Consider the following 20772-nt stretch of genomic DNA (forward strand, 5'->3'; position numbering starts at 1 on the left):
AGTAATGACAATTAAAATGTCAAAAGTTTGAAGTATAAATTGACCAATACAACATATAGTTTGTAACTTTCTTCCTCAAACATAGTTCTTTTGCTTTTTGGTGTGGTTAATGTTTCCTGCCCCTTAAATCTCAAAGTATAAAACCAGTGGGGTGTTGATGACAAGCTGGGGAAATGTGAATTATGTCTCTTTGGTTTCAAGCTGTCAGACTCGTTCTCTCTCAAATGACTTTGTCTGGGGACAGTGCTCCACCAGCTGTGGCCTGGGTGCCGTCTGGAGGACCTTGGCTTGCAGCACCGGCTCAGAATCTGACTGCGATCCGACCAAGAGGCCTGCGCCTGCCCGACAGTGCTACCTGAGGCCATGCTCCACGTGGAAGGTCGGCGAGTGGAGTAGGGTGAGACGGCATGCAGCACGTTGGACTTGTCACTTCTGAACCGCCACATTTTGGGTTTCACCAAACTAATTATTGTCGGGAAGGAAATGTCATCCTGCTTTCTCCTGCCTCGTTGGTTTATGTGCTTCCCCTCTGACCCCGCAGTGCACCAAGAACTGTGAAGGTGGAATGAGATTCAGAGAGGTCCAGTGTTTTGACCTGAGAGACCAACGACCTCTTCGACCTTTCCACTGCCGGGCCATGTTCACCAGGCCGCCAACGCAAATGCCCTGCAACGCTCAGACCTGCCTTGACTGGTATACTTCCTCCTGGGGTCAGGTGAGCTAAATGATGAGACTGATCAAAGCTGCAATATGTAGTCATACTTCAGTATTTGATAGAATCTTTGGTAATTAGGAGGTTCATTAAAGGGAATCATTTCCTCTGATTTCTTTCTTTTCAAATGTTTTCTGGCTCATTGCGAGTGATGCTTGGTTTCATTTCTGTGTTATAAATTGAGAAAAAAATGTGTGGGGAGAAACTGAGCTGAAGGCAGCAGAAACACTCAAACATTGATATCTGACCTGATATTTGACCTTTGATAAAAGAAAAAAAAAATCGAATGTTATCTGAAAAAAATGTATATTTTATGATAATATATTTAGAGGAAAGAAGTAATAAAAATTGATAAGACCAGCGTCTTGGAGACTGAACTTACATTTTTTTCTTTAGTTTCTGACAAGAATGATTGAAATGAAACATTTATTTAATTCAAATGTAAAAAAAAAAAAAAACACAAAATATTAGAGAAAAAAATAATAATTAATAGAAAATGTCATACTTTGCTCCACCACCAAGTCTGGTGGTCGAGCAAACTACGACATGTTGTGAGAGCAGTCTGATAATTGGTGGAGAGCAGCATACCATCCAAAAGTAAGATATTTCAAAGTCCTCTGGCTGCTGGCCTTGCACTGTAGAAAAGTTGTAGAAGCAAATCACAAGAGAAACACAGAGTCTCCATGTCCTCGTGAGGGATTTGACAGCAAACACCTGGGAAAAGACCCGTCTGAGGTCCTTCTTTTTTTTTTACTATCTGGTCGTGAAGTGATTGAGCCAGGCTCACTTTACATAATCAGTTCATGTCTCACTCGTGATGGATTATCAACACTAGATTGGTGATGATCGGGGCGCCACATGGCTCATTGTTAGAGCAGCTGCACCACATATAGCGGCTGTAGTGTTATGTTATAGTGAACAGAGGGGAACTATACTGTTTTTTACCTCTTGGTACCCAGTTTGCTTCCCATCCCCAGGGCAATTTCCATGTCTTCCTCTTCTCTCTCCATCAGCCTTTTTGTCCAGCTGCACCTCAAAAAAATTGTATCCATGTCAAACTCTATAAGCTAAAGTTCGATTTCCCCTCAACATGTTTGGGCCCTGAAAAGTTCACATGCACAAAAGAGGATGGAGCTATAAGACATAGTTGTGGGAAAACATGCAGGACGATTCACTGAAACAAAAATATTTTTACCTGAGGACACAAAAATAAGCCATGGATGGTTTGGCTGCTGAGTTGCATCCTCTTATATCCCTTTCTTGTAATCCCAGATTTAAAATTCCTGCATATAATCTATGTAGCAAAAGTGCTCACTCAATCTTTCTTCTGTGTTGCTAATTAGCGCTCACAAAGCCAGCTAACACTTTCGCATCCACTTCATTTTTTACAGCATAAACAATCTGTTTTGGAATTAGCCGGAGATTTCCGGATGTTTTCACAGAGGCGATACGTCCGTCACTTTTTTTTTATTACAGAAACATCTTTTTTCAAAGTCGCCCAACTGTTTCAAAGAGTGAACTTTTTCTTTCAGCCTTTTAACTTTGACATATGAATCTTTGAGGCAGAAAAACTTTATATGTAACCAATTTTAAATTGGATGGTTGCTTTAGAAGCTGTGTTTCTAGCAGCTTGTCAGAGTGAGAGAAACTATCCCTATGTCGTTTGCTGAATTGACAGTAAAAAAAAAAAAAGACCTGACAGACCAACATGGAACAGGATTCTCAGAGCTGATGAAGAGCAAGTGACTCATCTGTCAGATCTTGGGTTAAATTTGCTGGATTTTATGAAAGATACAATTCTCAGAATCATCTGCTCATCAGATCAGATGTCTTCTTTAATCCTTCATTTATCCACCTCTCCCATTCTTTAAAGAAAAAAAAAGGAAAATGTCCTGCTATGGCCTTGAATTATGCTGAAAATTGTTGAATGCGATCAAAGTTCTCAAAAATAAGAAAAATAGTCTGAAGGAAATCTATCAAAAACTGTATGATATTCTGTGATAGAGAAAAAATGTCTGCATGTTTTGTGGTTGGATTCAAATACACCTGGAAACCTTTAAGCTATATTTAAATCGGCTTGTTTCCTTATTGCACAGTGTTACATAAGAAACAGATTGCCTCTGTGTCGGTAACACTCTCATCTTTGTAAAGCACTGAGCTGCTGCACTGTCGAAACACACTGCTGTCAGATCCGTTTTAGCTTGGTGAACATTCCTCTGGGAATTCCTGAATATTCATTTATTACACTGAGGCAATTCGGGACGGATGCTGAACTGTCAGAATGCTGCTGTTGCCGCTTAGCGCTTTTGATGTGTATGTGTGTGTTTATTTGGAGATGATTTGAAATAAATTGCATTTGTGAGGGATTTGGCATTGTGGAAAAACAGGGAGCTGACTCAGCACAGTGGAGTCAGCTCCAACACAGTCACTGCTGTTGCAAGCTTGTCCAGACGAGCCTCTTTAATAGCTCAACGAGAAAATTCTGGCTTGAAATGTTGGAAAAAAGCTTAAATATTTTTTAAATCAGTGCCATGGACCATGTGTCTGTACAGTGCAGAACACGCACTCTGAGCTCCTTCTGCATGCATTATCATGGTATGCATGCGATAAGCCTGTGGCTCAGCTGAGACGTTCTCCTTCGTAAGCTGCAGTTTATGACGTCTCTGCTTCAGGATTAGCTTGACACAACAAATGCAACGTTTGTTGCCCTTTTCCCAGTTGCATCTGTGTGGTGACTCTGAAGAACATCAGCCGACACCTTGTGAATCTTTCCCAAAGTCTTATTAATCCTGGCTGTTGGCCTATATAACTTTTTTGTTTAACCAAATGTTTTTCCTCCACTCAATTTTCCATTATTTCAGTGAGATTGTCCAGCAGTGACTTTTTTCAGCTTACCTTGTTACAGGTGACTGTGGAGGACTGTTGACGGGACAATCAGTAATTCTCCCAGATTGTGAAGCCTTAACATGCTTGACATCCATCTGTACCTGTATCATCATAATATACCCAGGTTTGATATGTATAAATCAAACAGTCCTAAATTGTTATCAAATATAACTCTCAGTTGCTATATATGCTACTTCGAGTGGGTCAGCTGCTCTTCGCACAAAAATAAATAAATAAAAACCACCAACAACATTAAAGACACACATTCCCACTCCCATCCTGTAACGCTCCGCTCACACACAGGAGAATCATGACAACCCGTCAAGCTTCGTGGTGAAGAGACAGAGCGTCAATCCCCAGACAGCCACTGATGAGAGGAATGAAATTTAATAAGCACAACGGGAAAAACGGCAAATGGAACAGAGCAAGGAAGTAGATGTGCATCCAGGCCCGAAAACGGAGACTCCGGTGCCAAAAGAGATCAAGAGCTTATGTGAGGCAGATCAGGTGAAACACGTGGAGATAAAGAAGTGAATGGAAAAGGTGAGAGTAGATACAACAGAACCTGGAGGCAGAGAAAAACTGAAGAAAAGCATCATAAACCATAAAGAAGCACAAAGGACAAAATTACAGTCTGAACTAAATACAAAGGAATAAACAAACATCGCAAAATCTTTTGATCTATAATTAATACAACAAAAATTATTTGGCGAAGTCTACTGAAGCAACTGAACAAAACATCTGATTTATTATTCAGACAAACAAAAGTTTAAAGTGTTGGAAATGTAGAAATAAAATTAATAAAATAATTGTATAAACATCATAACTGCAAAATAAATGAAGCTGAAATGCATGTTGGGTTATAAACTACAGTTTATTTATATACACTATAGTTTATATATATATACACTATAGTTTATATATATATATATATATATATATATATATATATATATATATATATATATATATATATATATATATATATATATATATATATGTATGTACATATATATAGTCGGTGTTAACACCAGGACACTTCTAGTTAATAACAAGGACTCCATTTAACTTTAAGTTTGAGGTGAATTTGATTTTGAACTTGTGTTCTTTGTAATTCATGTACAATAAACTATCAATCTATAAATCAATAGACAGATCAATATTAAATATCACCCATATTTCTGTCCCATATCTGCAAGCCACCAAAGGGATACGTTTGTTTTTTCCAGCACTAACTGTGCTTCATATTTTTTGGTGACAAAACGTTGCGATTTGGCCTTCTTGGACAAGTTTGAACTTTTCTGTATTTGTAAGGAAAAAAGTATTCCTCACAAATAGCGTTTACACTGAACAATGTGTCAGCACACTATAGATTTCAGTGGTTTCGATAAAGATTCAAACTCACCACAGAGTGGTGTTTCGGAGACGCTGCTTTGTCTGACTAACAAAGACGACCGTTACGCGAGGTTTTGACTCATCCACCTGATGTAAGTTCTGAGGCACAGCCTGAGTTTTATAAATGTTGCAGAAAAACCATTCTTTGGAAGTTTAGAAATGGTCTTCTGTAACAAGCCCGTCGCTCTTCTTCTTCCTGCACAAACACGGTAGTCACTCCTGCATGACTTCAAAACAGATTTGAACAAAAGCTGCAGCGTGTTTTTATTTTCTCTTTTTTCCTGGAAATGCCTCACAAAACACGATGGGGGGAGACAAAAAAAAAAAAGAAATAGAAGCAGGATCACATTCATGCAAGGCGTCGGTGATTCTTCTTTGTGAGACAGCTTTCATGATGGACCCGAGGAGTTAAAGCAAGTTTCCTGTCCGTTTGACATTTATGTGTGACTTTTTTGTTTTTTTCTTTCCACAATCAGGTGACAAATTTATATCTTCTCCCAAACCGTAAATGTGTACCGACTGTTTATGTCTGATGATGTGTGTTTTCTCAGTGCTCAGAGGTGTGTGGAGGCGGTGAGCAGCAGCGCATCGTCACCTGTCCAGAGGATGATCGATGCAACCAAGACCTTCAGCCAAGCGCTATTCAGTCCTGCAACAGCCAGCCTTGTGCTCAGTGGCTCACTGGATCATGGGGACAGGTACTCCAACGCAATATTCAGTCCACCTTCGTTTAAGAGCAATTTTATTGTTGATACTTTCTTAATTCTAAATGGGCTAAAAAAATTCTTTTTTGACATCATGGATGTCAAAAAATGAATTTGTCATTCCTGTCCTTTTTTTTTATCTCTGCCATGAACATTTTATGTAAAGATGATAAATCCTCTAATTTTCTTACACATGCACACGTTTTCTTCGAGGCTTGATTGGAAAATGTGAAACTTTTCTGCTCAGAAGTTTAGAATTTTATTTCAAAATTGCCCATGGTTTACATGTCAATCATTGTAAAGTGATTCCTCTCTGAAGAGAGAGTGTTTTGTTCAATATAACGTCTTCCTTCTGCCAAAGTTCACCCCAAATATCTAAACATAATTATTAGAGATGTCTCTTCCCCCCCTTCCCCAGATGTGATCTTCTTAATCAATCCCAGAATTCACATGGCAGGCTTATATTTCAAGTAATAATTTATTTCACCAGCATGTTTCATCTTGTTTCGAGTAGTAAGGCTCTTTAGTGTCACAACTAAACTAAAGATTAGGGTGATGGCACAAGGCCTTCCGAGCTCAGCACCACAGATGAATTAGTCAGAAATAGATGAAAGTTTCTAAATTAAATTTATAAAGTTCAAACTTTTTCCAGTCAAAATGATGAATTAAAATCCAAACTTGCCAGTTGAATAAATAACATTTGGATTGACTGCAGATGGGAGGATACATCCCATCTGCTGACACCCAAATTAAAAAGTTTGAGAACCACCAGGACATAACTTTTAAAACATTTTGTACTTTTTTTTAAATTCCTTCCTACACTCTATTCACAGTTGCCTAATAGCTCAGTAATTGCATTATTTCTTTTGTAAATATGAAGACTCTTTTCCTCAGTAGACGTACTGCATCATCCAAAGCACTCTGGGCCAATGATATGTAGATTCTGGTTATGAATTAATTGAAATGGAAACAACAAGTGCTCACACTAGAGATAATAACTTCTGACTTTGGAAATGACGCTGCAGAGCTAAATGATAAATTGTCAACGTTGACCATTTCAAACAAAAACAAAAAGAAAAAAAAAGAAGTGAACTGGATTATTTCGCTTTGTGAAAATGTTGTGAAATCTTTCCGTGTGCAGTGTTCAGCCTCTTGTGGAGGAGGACTGAAGCACCGGCTCATCAAATGCGTCGACACCAGGACCGAGGCTTCGGAGGAGGTGGATCAGGTTGAGTGTGACGACAAGTTTAAGCCTAACAGCACCAAAAAGTGCAACAGCTGGACCTGCAAGAGTGACCCCTCTGGTGAGTAAATCACATTATAAGTTTATTGATTTATTTTTTTCTATGCTGTTACTTCACCTCCTGTTCTGCAGATCATGACTCACTCCAAGAAAATCATTCAGGTGGACAGAATCGAATTTAATTGGGCACATTATGCAAGCAGCTGAGGCACTTAAGATCTCTGCTCCTCCAGATGAATCCTTACTTAAAATGAGAGGGATCATCTAATTCACAATAACTTCTCCTGGTTCTGAAAGAAACCTTTTTTCTGCTGCATGCAACAGTGGCCTCATTTACTGAACACCGACTCTGTATGCTATATCGACATTTTTGTCTTTACCAGCAGAAAGAAACTAAAAAAGAAATGATAATGAAAATAGACAGAACATCCAGTTCTTCTGGGTAATATGTGATCTCGAGTCACTGACTGCATTTTGTGTCAAGGGACTGGAAGACAAGCAGAGTGGGAGGAAATGGTCAGAAATCCTCCAGCCTGAATTGATCCACTTCACATCGCTTTCAAACCGAGATCTGAGTGGAAAACCTGCTGATGGATTCTGGAGTTTTCTCAGTGATCTGTTTGCTTTAAGCATCACAGAGAGCTGAGAAGACTCTTCATTGTTTGTCTGTTGTTGTTGTTTTTTATTACATTGTTTTCCAAGATTATTGAGAATGTGGAAAAATTATCTACCAGCAGCTACTGTTCTCTAAGCTTGACTTTGACCTGAACATTTGTTTCTGAAGGTCAACATAGGGGGATTTTTCACATTCTGTTGTTTTCACATTTCAGCTTTGATATCAGGCTTGATATTTCATGATGCTGCTTCGGTTGAAACTAAATCAGTGACATTTGTTTTTGTTTTTTTCCCCCCCGTGTTGCTCACTATCGCCCGAGGTCAGCAACATTTTCTCAAAATACGTTTGCATTCATAAAATAATCCTTCTCCTGCTAATTTTCATTGTGTTTTATTAAAGGCTTCACAATGAGAGTCCATGGATAGGATATCGACTCGTGATGGATGTCTGGGCAAAAAAAATACTTACAATCACCCCTACAGTTAGAATTCAGATTATTAAAACCACTGAAAGTGAAGAGAATGACTTTGATTACCTCTGTGTTGCATATGTGGAAGATGGGGTATTTCCAACAGCAGATGAACATTTCCTCTCCGGATCTGATATGTCAGTAGGAGATAAGCAGGTTTGCCTAAGGGACCGGCTGGGCAGCATCTGCAGAGCCGCTCCTCTTGTGAGGGTGGTCTTCTGCAGGTGAACCTCCTGCGGGGTCACTGAGGGAGGGGAGAGTGCAAGCTGCCCTGTGCTGTTTGATCGCACAGACGAGCTCTGATAGAAAGTGTCGTCACATTTAATTTGCCCTTCTTCTCTTTTCCTCCTTCCTTCTCCTCAAAACTTCTTCAATCATTAAATCATTTAAAGTCCCTTTAAAATGTACAACATTACCCATGGATTGTTGCAGACAAAGTGCTCCCCTTCATTCCTGATGGCCTGTGGCCCGTTTTAGCACAATAATGCACAGGCATGCATAGCTAATGTAGTTCATCGTGGTTTGACCTGACTTCTCCATCTTGTTGAGCCTCTGTGACAAAGGAGGCAAAGAGGTTTGATATATGGCGAGCATCTTGGTTCCAGATGCCTCAGCACACTTGTACTCTGCCCGATCCATGAACCAAATAGCAGTAAAGATCTTACTGGTTCTTTGTTTTTTGCTGCTTGCAGATTTCTGTCTTGTTTCAGATCTTTTTTTTTTTTTCAAGTTCAAAAGGCAACCTTATTGTAATAAAGTACAATTCTACAGCCAATATGACCGTGTGTGATAGACAGTCTCATTCATTCTCAAGTATCTGGGAATAAAGATTTCCAGACTGTTAAACTGGATTTTACTTATTGATGGTGTTCTGAAAAGCGCCGATGCATAAAGAACTGTGTGCGACTGGATGGATCAGAAGCCGATATGACAACTTGAAAGGATGTCAGGTGCTTTTATTCCAACTAGGTTAGAAGTGACTTGCAAAAAGTTTACAGAGAGGAAGCCTGGAATCAAACCACTGGCGCTCCAGTTTTAAGACGAGCGTCCTAAACCAAACGTCAGCAGAGAGAAAAATGAACGCTGGAGCTGTCAGAGAGGAGTTTAACATCATATACGTCTGTAAACCAGCGTCCTGTTCTCTTTTTAAGGTAATTCTGAACTTGAACAGTTAAATTAAGTGACCAGGAATTAGATTTAGTGAGAAGATGTTGACACTTTCACTATTCCGCTTCTGAAGGAAGTTGAATGAGTTTATTGTCCAGTTCACCTGAGTTTTTGTAGGTCTATAGCAGACATATTATTGTCTCATCTACAAGACTCGTCCAGTACTTGTATAACCAGAGCAATGGCTGTTTACACTCTTAAGGTCAAGTCTGTTCCCAGTGTTTCTGCCAGGGCCACTTTGTGCCATCGAACCAGTTTGTGGTGTTCAGCTACACAGAGAAGCGAGTCTGCTTTGAGACTTCAGCGTCTCAACTCTTCTCATCTCATTTGCTCTGGCAGCAGTTCAGACCTGGAGTTAGTTTCTGAGGCAGGTGCTCGACCAAAAAGTGATTTCCTGCTCTCTCTAGGTTGGGGTGAAGGTCTCCCAAAAGCAAAGACCCGAAAGAGTCTCCTGCAAGTGTCTTCTTAAGACACGGCGGGATGGAATACAAGATGGATGGATGCTGAAGTTACCTGGATCCCGAAGGTAAATGTTCTTGTACCTCCTCTCCTCAACTCGTAGACATGAGACACTAGTCATAAGATGTAAGTGGCTCAAATGAGCATCTTCTTGCTTGAACATGTTTTGGAGATAAGGAAGCTCCGAATAAAGGCTCTGCTTCTCTAAACTGAAAGGAGTCAATAAGAGTGGTTTAGGCCTTTCATCTGCTGGACAAGCCAATACTGACTGGAAAAAGTATTTCAACATTTCTAGCTTTGGAAAGTCTTGGTCCCCCAAAATAAACTGGCTAATATTAGTTTGAAGAGGGGTGTCTTGTTTTTTTCACCTATTGGCTACTTCTGCAAGCTAATAGATGAAGGGATGGACTGATGTATTTTTCGTCAATGAAGATATCACAATTCTTTGTTCCTGATAGATTTTTCATATTCTTCGTATCACATTCTTTAGACTAAAACAAAAATAAAATCATCCAGACGTTTTCCACCCATACCTGTGATGTCACAGCTTTCCAAGGAAACAGTAAATGGGCAGCATCTGTTTATGCACCATGGCATGATAAAGCAAATGTCAAACAAAAGCAATTTCCTTTAATATCAATCAAAGTTGTTATGGTTAGCGGCCAAAATGACAAAAGCAGCAAGCAGAATTTAAACGATAACCACAAATATTCAAAGAAGGCAGTTCGTCTTTGTTCTCTGATAATTTGACATATGAACTGAAAAATCTCAAAATACAGTGTTGGGAGGGCTGGTTGGATGCAACACCATTACTTTGAATCTGAGCTCTAGGAACAGTGAGATTGGACAAAAAAAAAATCTCACGTTTAATGGCATGAACTCTGTTGCATTTGCTCTCAACATTACTACTATCTTTTGGAGTCTGGGCGCTCTCGCTCTCAAAGGCCACATCACAAGAGCAGTGGAGAAGCTGACTAGATTGGTCTCAATGAGCTTCATTGTTAACGAGGCCCGCGTTCCATAAGCTGAAGTTCTTCTGCACGAGGAAAAGGGTGCGAACAAGGCGACTATTTGGAACAGTGAAATTACAGGCTGCGTGTGTGTGGATGTGTGTGTGTGTGTTAAGTAACCCGTTAATTATGTAGGAGAGAGAGGAAGAAAGTAGATTTTTTCTTATTCTTTTGTGAGGTGAAATGAATGTTTTAGTTGTTTTAGTTTTTTAGGCCCTTGTGGCCGTTATTTGGAAATTGGGAGGAGAGAGAAGGAAATGACATGCAGCAGATTCCCCAGGACTGGGAATTAAACCCAGGTTGACAAACAAAACCTTTAAGTAACATCCTAAACAATACCTAATTTTCAGTCTTAATATAAAGCTGGTTAAAATAAATACCTGAATTGGGCATTTCTGAGCCCCTTTTTCTTCTCTTCTCTACAAGCAGACGACACACGACTGCTTGTATAAAAGAGAGCAGCTCAACAACACAAAAGCTTAATATTTATTACAAAGTATTCATCTAAGAATTGATTTCTTCCAGTAATAGAAATGATTTCTGATTAAGTTCTCTGTTTTCATACTTTCATGGATTGTTCTTAATTTTTCCCTTTTCTACATGGTTTTCATGTTAAGTTGCACTTTTCAGCTTAGTTATTTATACTATATTTAATCTGTTATTCTAAATCCTTTTGCTAGTCTTCTTTAAGATACAGCTTTAAACACAGTATAAAAGCTGAAATTCAGTGCAGTTTAATATGAAAAGTGAGTAGAAAAGGTAATTGAAAGGTCAAACCATAAAAGCACAAGTACAGTGAAAATAAGCAGAAATCATTTCCATTAAAAGACGAAGGTTTAATTATTAGATCAAAACTTTGCTATAAATATGGAGCCGAGTGTTGCGGCAATAAAACCAGCGGAGGAAAAATGTCTAATGGACGGTGAATTGAATTAATTTGACAGGTTTAGGAATAAGACACAATAAAACATGTTGGGAGTTTCTTTTTGGGGTCGATTTGCAGCGATCAACTGACCTGACCTGCATGTTTTGGGAGATGTGGAGGGAACCGGAGCGCCCGGGGAAAACCCACGCAAACACGGGGAGACCATGCCAACTCCACACTATGAAGACTCAGTGCTAACCGCTGCGCCACCGTGCTGCCCACGTTTTTTCAATTGGGTGGGGAAGGGATCGAATTTATCGGTGGTCAATGGGGGGGGAAATATTTAACTGTTGTTAATTTCCTCCTTTCGGAGCATGCAGGTTGTGCAAGAGAGACTACAAGTTGTCTGCTTGTAGTCTCTCTTGCACGTCTTGCTCCTTCTCTAAATGTCTTCTCTCTTTTGGCTTTTTTGACTTCTTCAATCGCAGAGTGCTACGTATTTTTTTCCAGATTGAAAATTTAGACTTCCTCTTCTCACCATCCTGCATGGTGTCAGTGTGTGGATGGTCCAAATCTTGCAGGCCAGTTTCATCAGAGATCTCCTCCGTGAATTTTGGCTCCGTGGAGAAAGCTCCTCCAGAGAGTTCCTCCTCCGAAGAAACTTCTTGACTCAAAACTTGGACCAGGTCAAGTTGACTTAGTGAATTTTCTTCCTTCTCTAGGGAACCATCTTCCTCTTCTCTCAGCAGGTCGGGCAGCAGCAGATCCTGTCTTGCTCTCTCCAAGTCATCTTTCAGACAACTCACCTGTTGTTCGTACTGCTCTGTTTGCTGTTTCAAAGCAGTGATTTCTGTCTCATATCTGCAGCTGAGCTCTTTGTACGAACCGTCAGCCTTCTGCAACTCATCCTGGGTGCTGCTGACCTTCTCTTGCAGGATTTTAATTTCGTGTCTGGTCTTTTCCAGGAGGACGGCGTTCTCGGCTCTGATGTTATGGAGAATGGCCAGGTCCTCCTCTGATTTCTCTTGATGACTCTTTCTCTCCTCTTTGATCTGCTGCAGTTTTTCAACTTGCTGTTGCAGGACAGAAAAGCGTCTTTCCTGGAGAAGTTTCTCTTTCTTGTCTCTGTTATAAAGAGTTGATTCCTGTTGCTTCAGCCTCTGCCGGTATGTCTCATTCTGCTGCTGTAAATGGATGACGTCCGTCTCATATAGGCGTTTCAGCTCCTCGAATGAAAAGAAAACTTTCAGGATCTGTTTCTCCCTCTTTCGCATTATTGTGATGTTTCTGGACATATTTTCAAAGATCTCTTTCTTCTCTGCTTTCAGGTTTTTGATAAGCTCCATATTCCCATTTTCTCTTACCAAGTTCGCGTCTTTCTCATCTTTCACCTCCAGTCGATACGTTTCCATGTCTTGTTGTACTGCAGAAACATCGCTCTCGTATTTGCCGTTTAGTTCATCGTATGAACGCTTCATCTCATTCAATTGGTCCTGCAGAAGTTTTTTGTTGTCCTGCAGAAAATCGATCTTTTGAGACATTTCTTGAAGCATCTGGTCCTTTTCCGCTCTCTCATTCTTCAGGAGTCTTTGTGCTTCAATGATTCTCTCTTCAGAAACCTTCTTTGTTTGGGCCTCCTGCCTCACCAGAGCAACTTCAGCTTTGAACTTGGAGCGCTGCTCTTCATACGAAGCCTGGAGTGCCTCCATTTCTTCCTGGAGGCCCTTACTCTTCTCTCTCTCACGCTGTATTTCAGCTACAAATGACTCCTGGGTGAGGAGGTGGGCCTCCTTTAATTCTGCAAAGTCTTGTTGCAAGGGCTTCTTCTTGGGTTTCACATTGTTGTGAACCTTGGAAGCAGTGACCGCAGCGTTAAGGACCGCTGGTTCATTGAGCTTCTCCAGTCTCTCCAGGTCCCTCTTTGCGTCTTTGTCCTGGTTGATGAACATTTCTTTGAGAGCCTTCTGCCTTTTTAACTGGACTTTGGACTCTTCCAGCTCTGCCTCTTGGTGGGCCAGTCGCTGGTGGTCTTCATACCTTCCAGCTTTCTCCATCGCCAGGAGGAAGCTCAGGCTTCCAAGTTCCCCGTGGAAGGCACCGGGGTGCGCGGGAGGAATCCTGCCTTGGTGGTTTTGCTGGACTCCCCTTCTCGCGTGGGGTCCCATCAGTTCAATGTTGTATCTCGGCGTACGAAGAGACATTTTCTCCTAATGGTATCGCTAAAATCGTTGTTTGGAAAACTTCCGTGAAGAGCTTTGCGGGCGTCTGAACAAGTCAGGGGTATTGCAAGCAATGACAAATATCCAGAATTGTGTCACATACAATTCTGCTGTTGATCACAGAATCTCACTTTGCTGGTGGTGTGACATCATTCCACCACCAAATATCCAACTCTTTATTCATCTTTACAGTCAAAATGGTTCATGATTCACTTGTTTTTATCCCGTACATCAGGGACATCCAACTCATTTCCATTTGGGGCGAGATCAAAAACGAGAGTGGGAAAGAAAATGTATCATAAATAAACAAAATGAAAAAGTGAAAGATAAAACTATAACTACTGATTTATGAATCTTGTTGAAAGTTGGTTAGGATTGATTAAGCCTCATTTTTCAGGCTTACGGCTCAAAAATTGTCCATGAGTAACAGATGTAATGCACTGGTGTTGCTGTGGCTTGTTTATTGTTGTCATAGCAACTGCCTACCAAGATGGCTGTTCGTTAAAACAAAGAATGTTGTAGTTTATATTTCCAGTGTGTTTTCTGGTTTGGTCACATGATCTGCTGACTGACAGACAGACTTTTAAAAAAAACTTTCAGTGGCGGGTAAAGCAGCAGGTGAATGGTGGTGAAACCAAAACCAGCTCTGTGTCAACTGTTTGCTAAAAGAACATGGTAGATGGTGAGGAATGTTTTAATAGAGAGCATCCATCCTCATGTTTCATCAGTTTGAACCTCTGGGCTTATTAAGGCCTTATTGTTCCTCTGGTAACTAAGAACATCAATTAGAAGTCATTTATTGATATCACAATTATTATTCTTAACCAAATTAAAAGCATTTATCTATGGAATGCTAAGTGTATGTATTGCTTGGTGCACATATTGCTGATATAGTTCAGGGATTCAAAGATTTTTATTGTCATACCACCACTTGCCACCAGGGGCTCCCCAACGTGCCCCAGCCCCAGGCCAGGGTGGCTCCAGGGTGGGACCTCATGTACAGAGAGAACAACCCCTGTTTCCAATGGTCGTATCATCATAAGGGATCTTTGGGCTGCACTTGGGCAGCAGAACTCCTAGGATCACTGGGACACGCAAACCCCCCCACCACGATAAGGTGGCAGCCCATGGAGGGGATGTGTGTGTGTGTGTGTGTGTGTGTGTGTGTGTGTGTTTGAAACTTTTCTACAGATTCGTAAGTTAAATTAGCTAAGTGCATTCCTGGCTTTGATGTGGATGGATGTTTGAAGTCTAAAATGGGAAAAAATAAAGTAAATAAATAAATAAAAGCTCCTATTTGTGCACAACATTTGCCGTTTTGTTTAGCTCAGGTAAATGCTTAGGGCGATAGCCTGATTACAGAGTGTTTTGCTGGCTCCATTGTGTAGGATGAATATCCCACCGAGCTCGCACGCTGCGTATCTCGATGCATTTATTTATTTATTTTACTCAACGTTAACAGCAGGAAGAAGGCAGCAATAGTTTATCGCCATTGGAGAAACTCAAGCATAAAGTAACCACCAGATTAGCTGTATGATTCAAATGTTGAGCTCCAGAAGTCACAAATTTAGCTGGTACAGCATACAAACATATATATGTATATATATTAACTTTATAAAATTGGAAGCATCATAGTAGACTGTCACCTCCAGGGGCAAGTTTTGAAAAAGCGCCAGAGATCAACTGGGCTTCATTTAGCGTCTTTTCACCCAATGGGATTTTATTATAAGTTTGTGTTAGACATATTTAAATGCTATATTTAGTAGCATTTAAATACATCCGTGTGATATTTCTGCATTTGATTAATTTTTGAATGCATTTTTCTACGGTCTGTCTATGTATGAATTTGAGCAAGTTTCCTTGTACACTGAATTTTTATTTATTATGACTGGTATGCACATATGCTCAACTGAATTGAATTGAAATTTAGAAAACAGCTGATCCTGCAATTTCTCATGCACTGGAAAACAATATTCTTTAAGTATTAAAACACACAAATGATTCACTTACAAACTGCAAAAGTAAAATCTTAATCATGTGGATATTGACTCTTAAACACCTGAATATTTTGTCCTCAGATAATCAATCAAGGTGTTTATGCTTGTTGCAGCAATTAGTTTGTCTATCTTTACATTTCTTGTAAAAAAAAAAAAAATTGACGTAAGCAAAAATGAAAAAGCGTGTTTTGATAAGCCTGCCTTGCATGAATAAACAAATCTTCAATATGTTTTCCACTAACCTGTCAGATGTAGGCCACCACTGTCCATTGGCATTTCTGTTTAAACCATCAGATATGAAATTAGTCTTCCTCAGAGGGCAACCTGCTGGAAACCGAATGCCAGCCTGGCTGACATTTTGAAAGCATAGAGGTATAAAAGTGTTATCATGAGGCGACAGATAGCAGCAAACAGCAGCCTGCGTTGTGCTTGTGTGTCAGTCACAGTTTAATTTGTATTATAAAGTAGTTTAGATAGTTGCATTTATTTTTTTTCTTTTGATGATGATTGTGTTTGCATGTGTCGATGCCGGTAAAATGAAGAAATAGGGATAGAAATGTTGAGATGATTGACATCTAGAAGACTACTTCTGAGGAGTTGCATCCCATCATACTTGGTAATGAATATTTTAATGTCGTGCAATACAACTGGAAGTGGAACAAGATTGCGCAATCTAGTGATTTGCGAATGAAAGCGGTTAATAAAAACCTAATGCATACAGAATTAGCAGCTACCTGAGAATATTGTTTTTTGATCAGACTTTCTCTAGACATTAAACAGTAGAGTTAGATACGTGTGTTGAATACCCTCACCTGTCTTATCTGCAGACATTCGGATGCAAGCACACACAGGAGCTACCATAGTACTTTCTAAACAAGAGAAGGACGGCCTGAAAGTTTTCAAGTTCATTGTTTTAATTCCTTCCTCCTTCTAGTATTTCAGTTTTGTCCCAGTAAAGCTTACAAAAAAAGTCGCCCTGAATTTTATACTTTTCATGTCGTCATACTTTTCAATGCCTGGACAGTCAGAAAGCTTGCAGGCTTTCTGTCAACAAAAGCCTGTCAGCATGAGGCAATTCAGTCATTTGAATGCGTTGCGTTTGACTGTTTGACTAAAAGTTGCAGAAAACTGGCTTTCAACTGGTTTGATTGGTCTGTAGAGTCCAGGATTGACCCCAAAGTGGTCCAATGATTTTTGGCAGAGTTAATCAGGACATGAAGCCATTGTCACCTGGTGTTCAGCTTGTTGAAACGAATAGATCTTCGTTACTGCAGACGGCGCCTGAAACGTGGGATTCAACAGTGACACTGATGTACCAAATGTTGAAAATTTCAAGGCGGTAGAAAATACTTGAAGTGTGCAACGTCTCTGGGTTGCACACTTCCCACAATGTGGGATTAACATTGTGTGTTAATCCCACACAATGTTTTGTCATTTCAAAAAGAAAAAGAGATCAAATTAGATGAGTCACTTTCTCAAATGCTACATTATTTCATACACCATTGGAACTAAAGGCATTTACATAATTCAGAAAAACTAAACCACAGGAGCAAAACACACACACATAGTTTGATGTTGGCATAACGTATGCAGGGTATTTTCCTCAGTATGTTGCAAATTATTTTTCTAAAAGTTGCTGATATTAAAAGCAGTATTCTTACAATTTAGAAATGATATCAATTAACATATTAAGCGATTATAAAACAAATTTGAATCCCAGTTTTGCTATTCATTTTTACTGCTTTAGTAGGCTTCTCTGTTAGGAATTAAGTTTGTTTTATTTTTATTTCTGAGTCCAGGTTGCAAGTTTCTTTCAGTTTAATGTAAAAGCGTCCATGTATAAATTACTGTCGCTCATCAGCTTTCTGATACACTTGTCTTTTCATTCGTACTAAGTGATAATGGTTGAAGAGCATTAAAATAAACACGCTAATGAACCTCTCCAGCAGACACATATGTTGTTTTTGTATGCTGAGGGAGGCGAACTGGGAGACGAACAGTCAGCACCGCGGCTCAGCGCTTCTGCTTTGAACTGCAGCACGGAAACGCAGCACTCCAGATGGTTTGCTCCTGAGAACCATTTGGAGAATCTACAAGGTTAGCAGCTTCAGGTTAATGGTGAATAATTGATTATTCATTGGGTATAAAGCATCTGTCTGAGCAGGGGGAGACTTTTTTTTTTTTTTTTATTGGTTGAATTTTTGCTAGAGCTGAAACTACATGTTTAGATCGTAAATCTGAAAGTAACACCAACATGTAAAGTGGAAGAATTTGGTCTTAATCAGCTTCCCAGTTTACACCCAAATTATCTAGTTTCAGTGCAAAAACTCATAAAAAATGTTGCCTATTCAATGTAATTCAACCCTTTGCATCTGACATTAAATGAGACGGACATCTCTCAAAGGATACTGTAAAAACTGAATCACTTTTTTACTTGTAAATCTGGTTTTATGTGCATTTTAATAAATGTACATAAAATCTTGTTTGGGAATACAGTAATCAAACCATTCTCATACTTAATGACCAGATGTTTAACTGGGTTTATCTCGAGTGACAGCTCCAAGTTTATCACTATAATTATTTAGTTATTTTTTCTTTTTTTTTCAGAAAATAAAACCTCATAAATTTATTGACTTTTTTTTTTATATTCCTCTGTCCTTTCTTTTTAGAAACAAACCTCTTTTCAAACACTGATTCAAATCTGCAAACGACGTTAATCATTTGAGCTTAACTTTATCATACAACGTTCCAAGGAGTACAGAAGATAATATTATTTTAGTGTTTGAAAAAAATCTATTTGATTCGGTTTCAAAAGTACAAAGAGACATTAAATGTTATTCAAGGTTTCTCAAAGTTGTTGCTAGACGCTGCTGGCTGTGGGTAGGAAGGATGTCCTGTAGCAGTCTGTGTCACAGCACGTCTGTAGAAGCCTCAGACTAAAGACACTGTGATTTTGAATGACAACATACAACAACAGCATGTGCAATACGCCTGTCAGTTGTTCAAACATGAAGAAAACAATGTTGCCCTTCTACTAAATATTGTGAAATTATGACATTTCAAGATATTTAATTGTTGTTGATTATATTTAATAATTAAATCAAAAGAAATAAGTTATCGCTGGTGATCTTTGCACCTCTTTTTCCCATTGCATTACAAAACCACACATTTTAAACTATGTTTGAAGGCAGTTGCTGTTGCATTAATTCACATCCATTAATCTACTACTCATTTTTCAACAAGATAAAAAAAAAGCTCTGTGTAAAAGACTGCATGTATTTCTCATTCCAGCCTTACTGTCCAATAGTCAAATTCTGTATATAAGTTTGAAAGCCATACATAGATATCGTTAAGTGAAATGTCAGAAACAATAACAGTGCTGACCTTTCTTGACATTTTCTAAAACCTGGGTGTGTATAAACATGTCACGCCTCTCCGAGTCCACCTCGGTTTATGTCAGAATAACAGTCCAACATCATTCCAACGTTTCTAAAAGCTTTTTAGACAACAGCTGTTGTCTCTATTTTGTTTTGTTTGTTTTTTAGCGTTTGAATTAACCCATAAGGATGCATTGTCATTTAGCCAAAAGAGCAACAGCTGTTTTGTGAATGCAGCCTAATGTGCAATATGTTATAATGCCAGGAAAATTAGAGCAAATTAAGTTGAGTAAAGCCTGGACTTATCTATTGTTAGCCAGACAGTAGAGCAGACCATTAGGCCATTAATGGATCCCATTACACCGTGATCCAAATTGTTATGCAAGGGACATTTTCTCAGATTTCAATGCAAATGATGGTCAGTATAATTTTCAAGTCATGAACTATTACAGTATAAATCTAATTTTACTGAACAAAACTCCCCACGAGAACAGTATATTTTCAAAAATAAAAAACTCAAAATGCACTGCTCCAAATTATTATGCACAGCAGATTTTCTCAACATTTTATGGATTATAAAGAACTGCAAACAGTCATTCTTTGAATGTGCAGCATTAAGTTGGTCTCGTATTAAAATCAACAACTATTTCAATCAAAAACATCTTAACAGACAGAGTTACATGTTAACATAGGACCTTCTTTGGTATCACCTGCACAATTCTTGCATCCATTGAACTTGTGAGTTTGTGAAAAGTTTCTGCTTGAATTTCTTTGCAAGATGTCAGAAAACCTTCCCAGAGCTGCTGTTGGATATGAACTGCATCCCACCCTCACATCTTCTGATACTCTAAAGGTTCTCAATAGGATTGAGGTCAGAGGAGGATGGTGACCACACCATGAGTTTCTCCCCTTTTATGCCCACAGCAGCCAAAGACTGCTTTGCCAAAGACATCTCATCCTTGCAGCATGAGATGGTGCATCGTCATGCATGAAGATGATTTTGCTTCTGAAGGTTCGGCTTTTCTTTTTGAACCATGAAAGAAAGTGATCAGTCAGAAAGTCCACATACTTTACTGAGGTCATTTTCACACCTTCAGGGACTCTGAAGGGGCCGACCAGCTCTTGGGCCCAAAGCATGACTCCACCACCTCCTTGCTGATGTCACAGCCATGTTGGGACGTGGTGGCCGCCCACCACCAATCCATTACTGCGTCCATCTGGACCATCCAGGGTTGCACAGCAGTCATTAGTGAACAAGTCTGTTTGGCAGCTCTGTCTCTTTTAAAGATACACATAGTTAAGTATTAGCTGTAATATAATTTCTCTATTACGCTTAATAGGTGGCTTAATATTTTAAGAAAAGAAAATGCAACAATTGCATCTTCAGGTTCTCTACAGAACAATAGTTTGATGCAATGCAGGGATTCAATTGTTGTCTTGATCTTAATTTAACAATAAAAACTATGTCCCATTAGAAAATGTCTCAAAGTTTTTGGAGAATTATCCTCACCAGGTCACTGATGACCACTTAAAGGAAACAAGCACAACATGAGGCGTCAAGAAGACGTCACTGTTTTTCTTTTAACTTTTGCTTATTTTCTACATGTAAGAACTTAGATTAAAATGAAGGAAGAGAAGAAAACAAGAGGAATC

General features: G+C 39.3%; 1 protein-coding gene across 1 annotated transcript in view; it reads left to right on the top strand.

Moving 5' to 3' along the window:
* The window catches only part of LOC129369534 (A disintegrin and metalloproteinase with thrombospondin motifs 7), a 119458-nt gene that overhangs the window by 83021 nt on the left and 15665 nt on the right, over nt 1-20772 (top strand). Inside the window, exons 20-23 of the mRNA XM_055045019.1 lie at nt 245-397; nt 542-715; nt 5545-5691; nt 6839-7001. Coding sequence (XP_054900994.1) covers nt 245-397; nt 542-715; nt 5545-5691; nt 6839-7001 — 637 coding nt within the window. The remainder of the gene's footprint in view (nt 1-244; nt 398-541; nt 716-5544; nt 5692-6838; nt 7002-20772) is intronic.

The sequence above is a fragment of the Poeciliopsis prolifica genome, unplaced genomic scaffold (assembly GCF_027474105.1).
Source record: "Poeciliopsis prolifica strain line A6 unplaced genomic scaffold, Auburn_PproV2 SCAFFOLD021, whole genome shotgun sequence".
NCBI lineage: Eukaryota > Metazoa > Chordata > Actinopteri > Cyprinodontiformes > Poeciliidae > Poeciliopsis > Poeciliopsis prolifica.